This window comes from Mastigoproctus giganteus, chromosome 4 (genome assembly GCF_048544385.1).
Source record: "Mastigoproctus giganteus isolate SK-2022 chromosome 4, ASM4854438v1, whole genome shotgun sequence".
Lineage (NCBI taxonomy): Eukaryota > Metazoa > Arthropoda > Arachnida > Uropygi > Thelyphonidae > Mastigoproctus > Mastigoproctus giganteus.
In genome coordinates, this window is record NC_143578.1 from 179,654,866 (window position 1) to 179,667,841 (window position 12,976).

A 12,976-nucleotide genomic window follows, 5' to 3' on the forward strand; every position below is an offset into this window, starting at 1 on the left:
GGCACGTGGCTTCTTTTTTTTATTTTCTCGAAAACAGTAGCTTTTTATATTTATACAAGATTTTTTTTTATTTATATGGCAGTAAGATGTAGCTACGAACATACCTGGATCAAACACAGTACCTTTTCACCTTTCGCTTGTATTCTGCTTCTGGAGCATCCATTTTCACCATTCAACAATAATCGGCTAGCATGGTGGCACTCCGTTTGCTTTTGTCTCTTTGTTCCATCGCTGTGATATCTTGATGAAATCACTAACCGTGTTCGTCGCTGATGGCACCACAGTTTAGTGGGAAGAAATCCAGGTGTGAGTGCAAGAAATACATTTTCAATGACATTGCAACTCAATTTTTTGTAAGAAGTAATGAGGTTTTCCACAAATTGCCTGTAGTTGCCGGCTTTAACATTTCCTAGAAAACCAGTCAACATTTTGAAAGGCTTTCAGCACTGATTTCTCACTATCACTAAGGACACATTTGAACTGTTCGTCTTTGAAAATTTGTTTATTTGTGAACTAGTGAAAATGCCTGCCTTAATCTTCTCTGTACTGCCTTGGGAATTTCTCTTGCAAGTATGTGAATGCAGGACCATTCACTTCCAAAGCCTTCACGAAAGTTTTCACGAGCCCCAGTTTGATGAGTGGTGGAAGCAAAATTTTATTTGGATCTACCAGAGGTTCAAATGCTACGTTTTTCATTCACGAGGTTAAATGTTTCGTTGAAGGTTCCATTAAGGTTTCCAGGTTTCGTTGAGGCAAAAACTCCTTTTCTTGTAGTGACTATCCCACTTGCAGAGAAAGCATCAATACTTAGTGTAACCCTTTTGTAGTCCTAATAAAATGGCAATTACCTTTAAATCGCCACATATCTGCCACTCATACTTCTGATAGTGTACACCTAAGATGTTCTCCGTGTTTGCATATTTTTCTTTTTTTGTGGACGGCATACACAAGAGGTATTGAAGGCAGCATATTTCCATTGTGTAATAAGCTTAAAGCTAATAAAGCCTTAATAACCTTAGAAGCATCTATAAATGGTCACCATTCTTCGGGAACATGCCTCATGTTCGTTGCTGCCATTTAGAACAGTGGTTTTCAACCAGAGTGCCACAACAACATTCCAGGGGTGCCACTTAATTTGGATTTAAGTTACTTATTTTTTTATTTTTTTTATTTATATATTTATTTCATTATAAAAAGGTGTATGGTATCTTTGTAATTTTGTGATATATAATTAATATTTATTTAGTACCTCTATATAAAGAATAAAATTATTATTATATATAACAATAATTTTGATGAGTAATAATAATAATTTTATATATATATATATATATATATATATATATATATATATATATATAAAATTTGTATTATTAATTATAATTTTGTTTATAGTTATATTATAATAACTATCATGTAAATTTTTTTAATATTTTTTATATATATATATATATATATATATACACAGAGAGAGAGAGAGAGAGAGAGAGAGAGAGAGAGAGAACTGAATCTAACAGGCAGAAAATTGAGTAGGGATGCCATTATTAAAAAAAGATTGAAAACCACTGCATTCGACCAACATCCATGCAGCGAGTTCACCTTCTGTTTGATTTAATTTATCATAGTCTTTATTTTGAGTACGAAATGTCACTTTCACAGAATGAGCTAGAGGGTTCCACTGTTGTAGCCTTGAGGCCAAAAGCTCTACCTTATTCTTCAGTTAGAGATCCCTGATGAGGTCATTAAGCTCGCTTTCTGTGATCTTGTGTGGTTTAGAAGGATAAAGGTTTGGACAAAATGGTGGATCCCTTGACATAGACAGCTACTGTACTTCTTCGTATATATCAAGTTGATGTTCAACAGTATCTTCATCAGAAAAACGGTTGGGTGGTTCAGGAATAGGTAGCACTTCACTGCGAGGCACGGGATGAATTGCAGATGGTATATTTGGTTACGTCACTGTCCACTTTTTCTTCATTGTCATCCCTTTTCTAATAGCGAGCCCGTGACCACCGCATATCCCCGGAGCAATATGGCCTTAGTTGTTAATTTCCTTAGTTGCTCCTAAAAACCAATTAAACAACAAACTTTTCTAATAGGAGGCACCATACAGAAGTAGCGGTCTGTGATGTGATTTGTTGGTGCCCTCCATATCATGGACACTGGGAAAGGCATAAAACATTCATTTCAATTCACCCACGCTTTGAGTTTTGATGATTAGTAGTGCATCATATGTGAGGAGTCTAGTTCTTGCCCTGGTTGCCTACTTTACACCCAAAGTACAAGAAGTAGGTTTTTTAATGGCTCAAGTTAAGAGATGCTTTCTTGAAACTAACATGACTTCACATACATAATAGAAGTCTTCTGGACTATTCACACAATTACGGGGCATAATAAAAAGAGAGAGAGAGAGAGAGAGAGAGAGAGGTAGCAATCTCACAGAGAACAACCGTTAACTGAGAAGAAATCACCCAGTACCTAGCTGTATTTGAGGATTACTGCAACAAAGTTGAAGACACATTTGCGACAACAACTTATCATGCAATGCACAGCGAGGCTACAGTTGCCAATAACGTGATAAGAGCATGGTGGTATTGAAACTAAGGTGTTGCCATGCATTTTTCTAAGAGCCGTATTAGATAATATAGAGTAACTCGCTAATATGAGACTGTAACTGTAATTCGAAAACAAGAGCTAATCGACAAATTTTAATGTGATTTTCGCATTCAGCAGCATAAAATTGTCAATATTGGGCATTTTCCGTTTTAGTAATATTTTGTGTGTTGACCAGTGTATTTAATTCTTTAATTATTAATCATCACTTAATAAGAAAAAGTTCAGTCAATATCACATTTTCAGTGTTTGTTTCTTTGGTCCTTGGAAAGAATTTAAGATCACTCATAGCCCTTCCCCATCACAGAAATCAATTCATATAAAAGAATGTATATTTCACATATTACTTAAGAACAAAAAGTCAGATCTGGGCCAAATTTTCAACTTATGTTCTGTTAGTTCTTGGAAATTTTCAGGTCCAGTTGTGAATTCACAGCCCTTGTTCCCTCCCCTTTTACAAAAATTGGCGACGCCTCCATAGCCAGGTGGGAAAGAGCAGCAGTGCGTAGCACATGCTTCTTGATTAGACCGGGGTTTGAGCCCGTCACCACCAAATACGGAGGATGCGGAAAGGTCAGGGAATGACCACCGCATATTCCCAGAGCAATGTGGCCTTAGTTGCTAATGCTCCTAAAAACCAAATAACAACTACAACGAGAACAAAAATTGGCATAAATGAAAATATGTTTTCACATAATCAAGAATCAAAATGCAGATTTATACTAAATTTTCAACATATGCATTATGTTGTACCCTGGAATGCTTCTAAAGTTCAATTTCGATTTCATAGTATTCCCTCCCCAGTTTCACCTAGAGAAATGTTATTATAAATTTAGAACAGGAGCTTTGATTCATTTCAAAATTTCAGTGCTTAACTTAGAATATTTGAGGAATCTTTTTAACAAATTTTCTATTTGTGTAAGAATAAGAGAAATTTACCTCAATGTGATACATAGAACACTTCTACGATACTCTCCAGAAATTAAAACGAATAAAAGATTAATACAAAACAATTACAGTAAAAAAAAGAAAAAAATTAATTGAAAACAATTAAAAATTAAAGTTTAATGTAAATTTTGAAAAACGATTTTCCTTCCTCCCTTCCTGCAGCATTGTGTAATATAGTTAAACGTGCCTTAAAATCTCGGTATTCCAATAAATAAAAATACCTTTCCCAGGTTAGAAAACTTCAGGACAAATTCAAAAATTATCTATATCCAAAAGATTGATCTGCATTGAACACCTCCATGGATTTGCGACGTGAAGCACAGTCCACAAATATAAAAAACAGGCACATTAACAAATTGAATACATTATCGCAGGTATCAAGACAGGTTCATACAAGTTCAAACACATGCGGACAATGTGCTAACACACAATCAAAATGCATCAGCTGTTGCTCGAACACCCCCTCATCCAACATACTGACATGTCAATAGGCCACAAACCTTTCCTCGTATATGCTATATCAGGACCAAATTTCACTTTTATTTAAAGGAGGATTAAATTATAATTTCCCACCTCGCAATTTACCTAAAAACCAGTTTGTAATACAGATTGAATTTGGTCTTTGTAATGTTCCACAAAAAAGATTTATTTATGCAACAAGTTAACCAAGTGGTGACTAACATAAAAGACATGCGACTTCCTAAACTGAATAGATTGCAAGTTCAGTTTTACATGAATTTTGGAAAAATAAAGACATTTATTATTCAGAAAGCAGATAAAGGAGATACAGTTGTAATACTTGACAAAAACTGATTATATAAATAAGTTAGATTCAATTGCATCAAATACCTCCACTTATCTTTTGTAGACTCGTGACTATTTACCAATTTGATTAATTAGTACAATAAAACTTTAACCTCACATATTGAAAAATTGACTACATTACCATGTCTCAATTAAAGGAATTAAAGTCAAGAACTTACACCATTTCTGCACTTTTCGATCAGGTAAAACTGCATAAGACCATATTTCCTATTCGGCCCATTGTTTCTTACAGAAACTCAACATTTCCATACTTTGCCACACGTGTATGTAGTATTTATAAAACCCTTTAGACAGGCGATACATTTAGAATAAAAAAACTACTATACATTATTTAATAACCTTAAGGACTGTAGACTCTGCGATAATGATCATTTATTATCACTGAATATTACTTCATTATATATGAATGTAAACATTGAATACACATTAGATGTTCTTTGGGATATGTTTAATAATAACTCTATACCAATTAATTATACGAAGCTTTCTATTAAGAAATTTTTCACTTAATCAAACTTTTAGTTGATCTTAACTATATCACCTTTTGAGACAAAGTATACAAACAAATTTTTGGTTTGCCAATGAGATTGAATATAAGCATCTTAATATCGGAGGTCTATCTCTAAACGATTGAGTGTATTCAGTTGATAGACCTCCGATATTAAGACGCTTATATTCAATCTCATTGGCAAACCAAAAATTTGTTTGTATACTTTGTCTCAAAAGGTGATATAGTTAAGATCAACTAAAAGTTTGATTAAGTGAAAAATTTCTTAATAGAAAGCTTCGTATAATTAATTGGTATAGAGTTATTATTAAACATATCCCAAAGAACATCTAATGTGTATTCAATGTTTACATTCATATATAATGAAGTAATATTCAGTGATAATAAATGATCATTATCGCAGAGTCTACAGTCCTTAAGGTTATTAAATAATGTATAGTAGTTTTTTTAACTGGGAGGTATTTAGACGATGTTCTGGTTATTGCTGCTAGTAGCACTATTCAAGACATTTTATATTGGAAAGGGAAAATATGGATACTAAGTCAATAAATTTTCTAAATTTCAAGCTTACTTGGGATGCGAATAAAATCCAATTTAACGTCTATCGTAAACCAACAAACACTGGTACTTCTACATTATAACAGCTATCACCTGTTCACCTACAAAAGATCCATCTTTAATCAGTTTCTCAGTGTCTATAAATATTCAATGATGGATTTGCTTTAGAATCAGAAATACAGATATTCACCAACAGATTTGTAAACAGGGTTTATGAATCAACTTAACACAATAAACCAAATTAGGGTACAAGCTAAAGATAGGATACAAAAAACTAACAATACTAACCAACAATACTGACATCAAAAAATACTTTATTCTGTCCCATACATTGAACGATGGCACAAGCAGCTTAACAGATTCTTTAAAGATACTGAATTTAAGATTGTGGCCAGACCAATACGGAAATTACATGCTATACTGAACAATCGCCAAGGCCAAGTCCTTTCCTCTTTTGCGACACAAATAAATGACTTGGTATTCAACATTTCTTGCAGTGATTGTGACTCGTCTTACCAAGGATCTACGTGATTTCCGCTGAATATTCAAATAAAACAGCATGCATCCTCCAGTACATGCTTCTCGTTCAGCAGCATCAGAATTAGCTTTTCGTGTCATTAATGAAAACCATACATTTTTATATAACGAGGCCAAAATGGTTAGTGTCCAGTGTAATTATTCGAGACTTAATTGCAGGAACCATCAAAATTAAATTACATAAGAATTGTATAAGTTCGCCGTCCATATCTAATCTCCGATTCATGGTCTTTTGCGCACGTGCACGAAGACAAATAATCGCGGTGTTTTACATGCATGTGCAAGGACAGATAATCTCTCTTTATGATTCAAGCTCTCGTAAACCATAATTTCCATTCATGTGATCACGACATATGGTTGAAAAGCAATGTCTGCTTCAGGAAGGAAAATTGTTTTTCGAAATTTGCGTTTAACTTTTTAAATTAATTTTTAATTGTTTTTTTTTTTTTTTTTTTTTTTACTGTAATTGTTTTGCGTTAATCTTTTATTCATTTTAATTTCTGGAGAGTATAATTCGAGTCATATTGAGGTAAATTTCTCTTTTTGGCAACTATTAACAAATTTTCGTATCGATGGGTTAACTCATTTTGTTGTAAATCGTGGATTGATTACTATTTGCTAATAAGCCTGAAAAGTAATGTTCTGCATACATTAACTAACTTGTTTCTTTATTATTGTTATGCAATGCTTTAGAGGGAATATTTTCAGTTCCAGTTTAGGTTTCTAATTTTTCAGATATACGAAGAATTCGGAAGAAGAATCATCTGATCAAGATTCTGCTGATATGAGTATGAGCAGGAGTTCAACTGGTAACTATAATTTTAAATATAAAAATGTAAACTTAATCATTGTAAAAGCTTTTGCTGATATTGTTATTGACAGAATAGTTTTAAAAATATCCGTATTAAGTGGATAGATTTCAGCCAAGCATAAAATCATCTTTTTTTTATATATAAATATTGTGTGATGCTTAAAGCTTGGCTTTATGCAGATTATATTTGTGCTGTGACACTTATGTAAACCGAATTTAAAATGTTTAGTGAGTTGTGAAACAAACTTTTCCCTCCTCTTATAGATGGTGATGGAATGATCAGTCCAAGTTCACCACATTCAATTGGGTCTGGTAAAAAGTCATCCAGGTAAGAAGAGTATTATATTGTATGTGTACCTGTGAAGTCTTGTGTTGTATGTGGTTGATATGTGTTTTCTAGTGCATGAAGCAGAATTCATTGTTTAATGAATAATAAATACACTAAACACTTAATGCTAATTAACAACATTTATTTCTTATTGCTACAGCTGCTGGTTTGCTCTAATAAGATCTTGGGGGGGAAAAATACATTCTCAGATATATATATAATGAGTAATGAATTCATTAAATACTGAAATTGTTTCCTGAATTCACATGTAACAAACTATAATTCAGATAAAAATCTCAATAAGTTGCTGTTTTGTGAAAAAAAAAATTAAAAGAAACATGGTAAGACATTATTAGAAACTGTCATTTTGTATTTGTTAAGACAAATACAAAATGAGTTTCTAAAGAAACTAGTGAAGTGACCAATAAATATGGCTAATTAATGTGTAATGGGTAGCACTAGACATTTAATGAGTTAGACATTTTCCGCCAGGTTTGAAAAGGGTTTGAAGCAGAATTTTTTCACAAAAAAACTTTTTAGGAATTTTTTTGAGTGAAGACAAATTAGTTCTAGTCAGATAGAGATTGCAGAATTTACCCAGAAATTAAAGTGGTTTTTTTTGCTGAGAGACCAGCAACCAACTTTGGAATTCAACCTTAATACAGTCAGTCCTCGTATAACACATGTTTACACTACACGAATTCGATCATACACGATTTATAAATAGGGGAATGATATCGTATATAACACGAACCGAATTCACTTGTGCACGATTCGCCTTTGTGTTTACAAGAAATGCCAGTCCATTGCAGAATCACCCCAACTGAACACAACACGATAGGAATGAAGAGAAGATTCTGAAAATGTATTTTTGTTTTTTATAGCAGTAAAGGAAAACACATTTCACCCTAATAACGTAAAAACCGACACAATTCCAGCTATCAGTATTATCACAAATGCAATTAGATCGAGTTTGCTACCAGTTTATAACAGATTCCACTTTTATGGTAGTGACCTCCAGAAATGTGCTTTAGTAAAATGTGAGCTGGTGAGGTGTTAGTGCGTCTCTGCCTTTACGGTGTTGTTTATTCAGTTGCTTCATGCGCCAGCTTTGTTTATGTGTATCAAGCGTGCCCCCCTCATTTTGTGATTGTGCTTTATTCCCTAAAAATGAGTAAAATACTTAAAAGGTGTGAAAAGGAAGCATCCTGGTGAAGACACTACAGATTAAGAGAGAAAAAGAAAAGCAATATGGACAGACAGAGGTGGACTGGGTCAAAAATTTTTATCGGGGAAAATTTGTAGCGGCCTCATACTAGCATTTATGGCCAAAATCACATCGGCCTCCATCATCTTCTGGCCTCCAGTCTATCCGGGTTTCCCCGGTAAGGCTTATGGCCAGTCCATCTCTGTCCATAGAGAAAAAAAATATGAATTCTGAAACGCTGCGCAAAATGAAAGAACATGTGGTATTGCACGTGCTACTGGCCTAAATGAGGCAATGCCGAGAATTAGAAAGAATGCAGAGAAAATAAAAACAACTTGCATAGCAGGAACAACTCAAAGTGTAATAAAATCCATTAGAACAAGACACAAAAGATTGGAAGAGATGGAACAGGTGTCATCTGGTTGGATAGAAAATCAAACAAAGAAGTTTGCTTACGATAGAAGCAAAAGCATTAGCAACATTTTGTTACGTAATAGTTGTAATAAAATACGTATTTTATTACAATTATTTATTGTGTTTTGTAACGTTTTGGTTACAAATGTGTGTTCAATCGTGGGTGATCAGCACCTAACCCTATTTTTCCCACAGGGCCTATTATTTATATTGCACTAGGGTTTATAGGAACACAACTATCATGCTATACGAGGACTGACTGTACATAAAATTATATTCTGTGAAGTGTTGTCTCCAACAGTTGACTTGTAAAACTACAAGGAAGTTATGCCCTGAAATTATTTCAGTAAATTTAATTATTCTAAATGTAACAGACAAAAATAAAGTTGCCTACACATTTGTGAGTACACTGAAAGGACAGAATTCGTGGAACAGAATTCTATATCAAACTAATCATGAACCCTGGTTCCTGTTCAACATGATGCTGTCGCCCGTCTCGTTAGTGGACGAACCCACTTCCTGGCAGGTATATAGATACACTGCATTCATGTAGACAGTAATTCAATGTCAGTATGGATAAATGTCGTGGGTTAACCGACTTTGAAAGAGCGATGATGGTGGATGGCCAACGCGTCGGTATCGCGGAGGGTGGTACAGAAATTACACTATCCCTATTCGACAGTATCAAGAGAGTATCGGGAATAGAATACACCATTTCTGAAATAACATCTCATCGTGGACAGCACTCTTGGCGGAGAAAAGTGGTGGATGAACATGACCGTCGATGTTTGTCTCGCATTGTTTCAGCCAGCTGGAGAGCGACAGTGGCACAAATCACTGCTGACTTCAATGTGGGAGGTGCCAGAAACATTTCCACCAAGACCATCAGGTGATCATTAGCCGTAATAGGTTGTGGAAGCCACCGACCCACCAGAGTCCCATTGCTAACACCATGACACAGGACTCTACAAACTGGGTGAAAAAACATTAGCACTCTATCTTGGATGGTTGGAGATGGTCTCCTGGTCTGATGAGTCCTGTTTCCAATTATTTCGAGCGGATGGAGAGTGCATATCTGGCAGAAACTGCATGAGGCTATGCACCCGTCATGTCAACAAGGAACCAGGCAGGTGAACGGTCGGTAATGGTCTGGGGGATGTTCATCTGGCACATGTTGGGACCTCTGGTACGTCTAGATGCATCTCTGAATGGTCCACATTACGCGTCCATCCTGGTCATTGTGCACCCACAGGGCAATGGACTCTTCCAGCAGGACAGTGTGCCTCTCCACTGAGCTGTGGTGATCAGAACACGATTTGAAGAACATTCTGCTGATTTTACCACTGTGGAATGGCCTCCCTGTTCATCAGTCATGAACCCTGCAGAGCATCTTTGGGATGCTGTGGAAAGGTCCATTCGAGCTTTAGATCCTCCACCCAAGAATGCAACTGAATTATGGACAGTGGTGCAGCAAGCATGGATGGAAATATCTGTGGAACACTTTTGTGAACTAGTAGACTCGATGCCTCGTCGTGTGAGTTGCCCTTATCTGGGCGAAAGGTGGGCTTATCTGTTATAGATAGGTATCCCATTATTTCTGTCCACTCAGTGTATTCTGCCTAGAGAAGTTCCTAATTTCTCAGTTCCTTTCTTTTATACAGGAGAAATGAGACAGGTATGTGTTTTTTTAGACCATAACAGACAGTTTTGAAAGCTAGTGCTTCCTTAAACTTCATCATTGAAATTTATTATACACCATCTGGTGTGCAGTTCAAAATAGTCCTGTACTTCACTTGAGGATACTTTTCTTGATGTTGCTACCTAGGCCAAAGCCAATTTACATATAAAACAGTGCAACTCAAAATATAACATAAAAGCAAAGTGCAACAAAAATAAGGATAAAGAACTTTTGTAAACAAATAGCTCAGCAGAAAATGTCAATTTAGATCTTTCACCACTTGACCAGAGCAAGTAACACTTGTGCCATCCAGTCCTTGAAGTTCATCCCTATTGCTGTGGTACCAGTGGTCCCTCACAAAACTGCAATTTTTTTTTACTATCACATTTCCAATCAGTATTTTTTTCAGTTCTTTATTCAAATTCTCACAAGCAATTGCCATTAATTTTTGTTTGAAATATCTTTAGCTCATCTACCTTTTCCCATTTAATCCATATGCCCATTTCACCTTCAGTTTGCTTTTCTTACCTTTGACGGGACCTTTGTTACCCCCACATTTTTTCTTATTTACAGATTTGTAATGTCATCTTCCCATTATGTGCATCCATTAGTTTAATCTATTTTTCTTAAAATTCTTTTTTTCTGAAGGTTCTGATGTTTTCAAATGATAATGTGGAGGGGAAGGATTGGAATACTATAATACAGTCAGTCCTCGTATAACACGTGTTTACACTACACAATGATCACTACACAAATTTGATCATACACAATTTATAAATAGGGGAACGATATTGTATATAACACGAACCGAATTTGCTTATGCATGATTCGCCTTTGTGTTTACTAGAATGGCAGTCGAATGCGGAATCACCCCAACTGAACGCAGCACGATAGGAATGAAGAGAAGATTCTGAAAATATATTTATGTTTTTTATATCATGAACGGGAAACACATATCACCATAATAACATAAAAACTCACACAATTCCAGCTATCGGTATTATCGCAAATGCAATTAGATCGAGTTTACTACCAGTTTATAGCAGATTCCACTAGCAGGAACACAGCTGCAAATAGTTTTTATTGTTTTATGGTAGTAACCCCCAGAAATGTGCTTTAGTAAAATGTGAGCTGGTGAGGTGTTAATAGTGTGTCTCTGCCTTTACGGTGTTGTTTATTCAGTTGCTACACGCGCTCAGCTTTGTTTATGTGTATCAAGTGTGCCTCCTTATTTTGTAATTGTGCTTTATTCCCTAAAAATAAGTAAAATACTTAAAAGATGTGAAAAGGAAGCGTCCTGGTGAAGACACTACAGATGTAGAGAGAAAAAGAAAAGCAATATCGATAAACAGAGGCGGATTGGTTCAAAAATTCTTACCCGGGAAAATTTGTAGTGGCCTCATACTAGCGTTTATGGCCAAAATCACACCGGCCTCTGGCCCATCGGGGTTTCCCCGGTAAGGCTTATGGCCAGTCCACCTCTATCGATAGAGAAAAAAATGAAATTATGAAACGCTTTGAGCGAAATGAAAGACCATGTTATATTGCATGTGCTACATGCCTAAATGAGGCAATGCCGAGAATTACAAAGAATGCAGAGAATTACAAAGAATATGCAGAGAATATTTTATCATAATAAAATACTTACGTATTTTATTATGATAATCTATTGTGTTTGGTAATGTTTTGATTACAAATGTGTATTCAATCTTGGGTGGTCAGCACCTAACCCTATTTTTCCCATAGGGCCGCCTGTTGTTTATATTGCATGATTTTGCATTGCACAAGGGTTTCTAGGAACACAACTATCGTGCTATACGAGGACTGACTGTATATGCATTAGAAGTGACTGTTGTGGTTTTGAGCCTGCATAATTTCTGAATGTGGTGATATTCTATATCTTGTAAACTACTTCGACCTTATGTTGCTCTATCAGCGTATGAACAGTCAATAAATTTATTTATTGAGTTTTGATGAGTACTTTATTTCTTATCCAGTTCTCAATTAATTTTGGCAAATTTCTGTTTTCCTCTAAATTAATTTAACTGGCTTCTACCTTACTTTGAAGTGTAACCTTTCATCATCATTAGCTATTCTTAGAGACACAAAATTACTAACTTCTTTCAGATTTTGGTTATTATAAATTAATTACACCTATCTCTTTATATTTTTTCAGAAAGTTCATTCTTCTGCACTCTAAATTCTTCTTGTTTCTCCCAACTTTCATAACTTTTGTTTTTTGTAACTGATTTTCATTGCAATTTCTCTTCAGGCATTATATAATTTATTAAGAGATTTTTGAAAGTTTTTAACAGCATGCTATTGGCTGCATATAATATCAGTCTGATTTTTGTCTCCCAGACTAAACTTTTTCAGTAAAAAGTCAATTGGATCCACTTCACTTCAGCCAAAAATTAACTATCCCCACACAAAATTTGGTAAACATTTTTAGGAAAATGAGTGGTGAATACAATACGAGACTTCTCCTCTGCCTATCATGGTATGGAAAGGACAGAGCATTGCTGATCCTACACAAATTACCATTGCCT

At 35.1% G+C, this 12,976-nt stretch overlaps 1 protein-coding gene across 1 annotated transcript in view; it reads left to right on the plus strand.

Annotated features, from left to right (window-relative positions):
* The window catches only part of LOC150087228 (CAP-Gly domain-containing linker protein 4-like), a 224,021-nt gene that overhangs the window by 175,120 nt on the left and 35,925 nt on the right, over positions 1-12,976 (plus strand). Inside the window, exons 9-10 of the mRNA XM_090372414.1 lie at positions 6,725-6,798; positions 7,065-7,128. Coding sequence (XP_090228540.1) covers positions 6,725-6,798; positions 7,065-7,128 — 138 coding nt within the window. The remainder of the gene's footprint in view (positions 1-6,724; positions 6,799-7,064; positions 7,129-12,976) is intronic.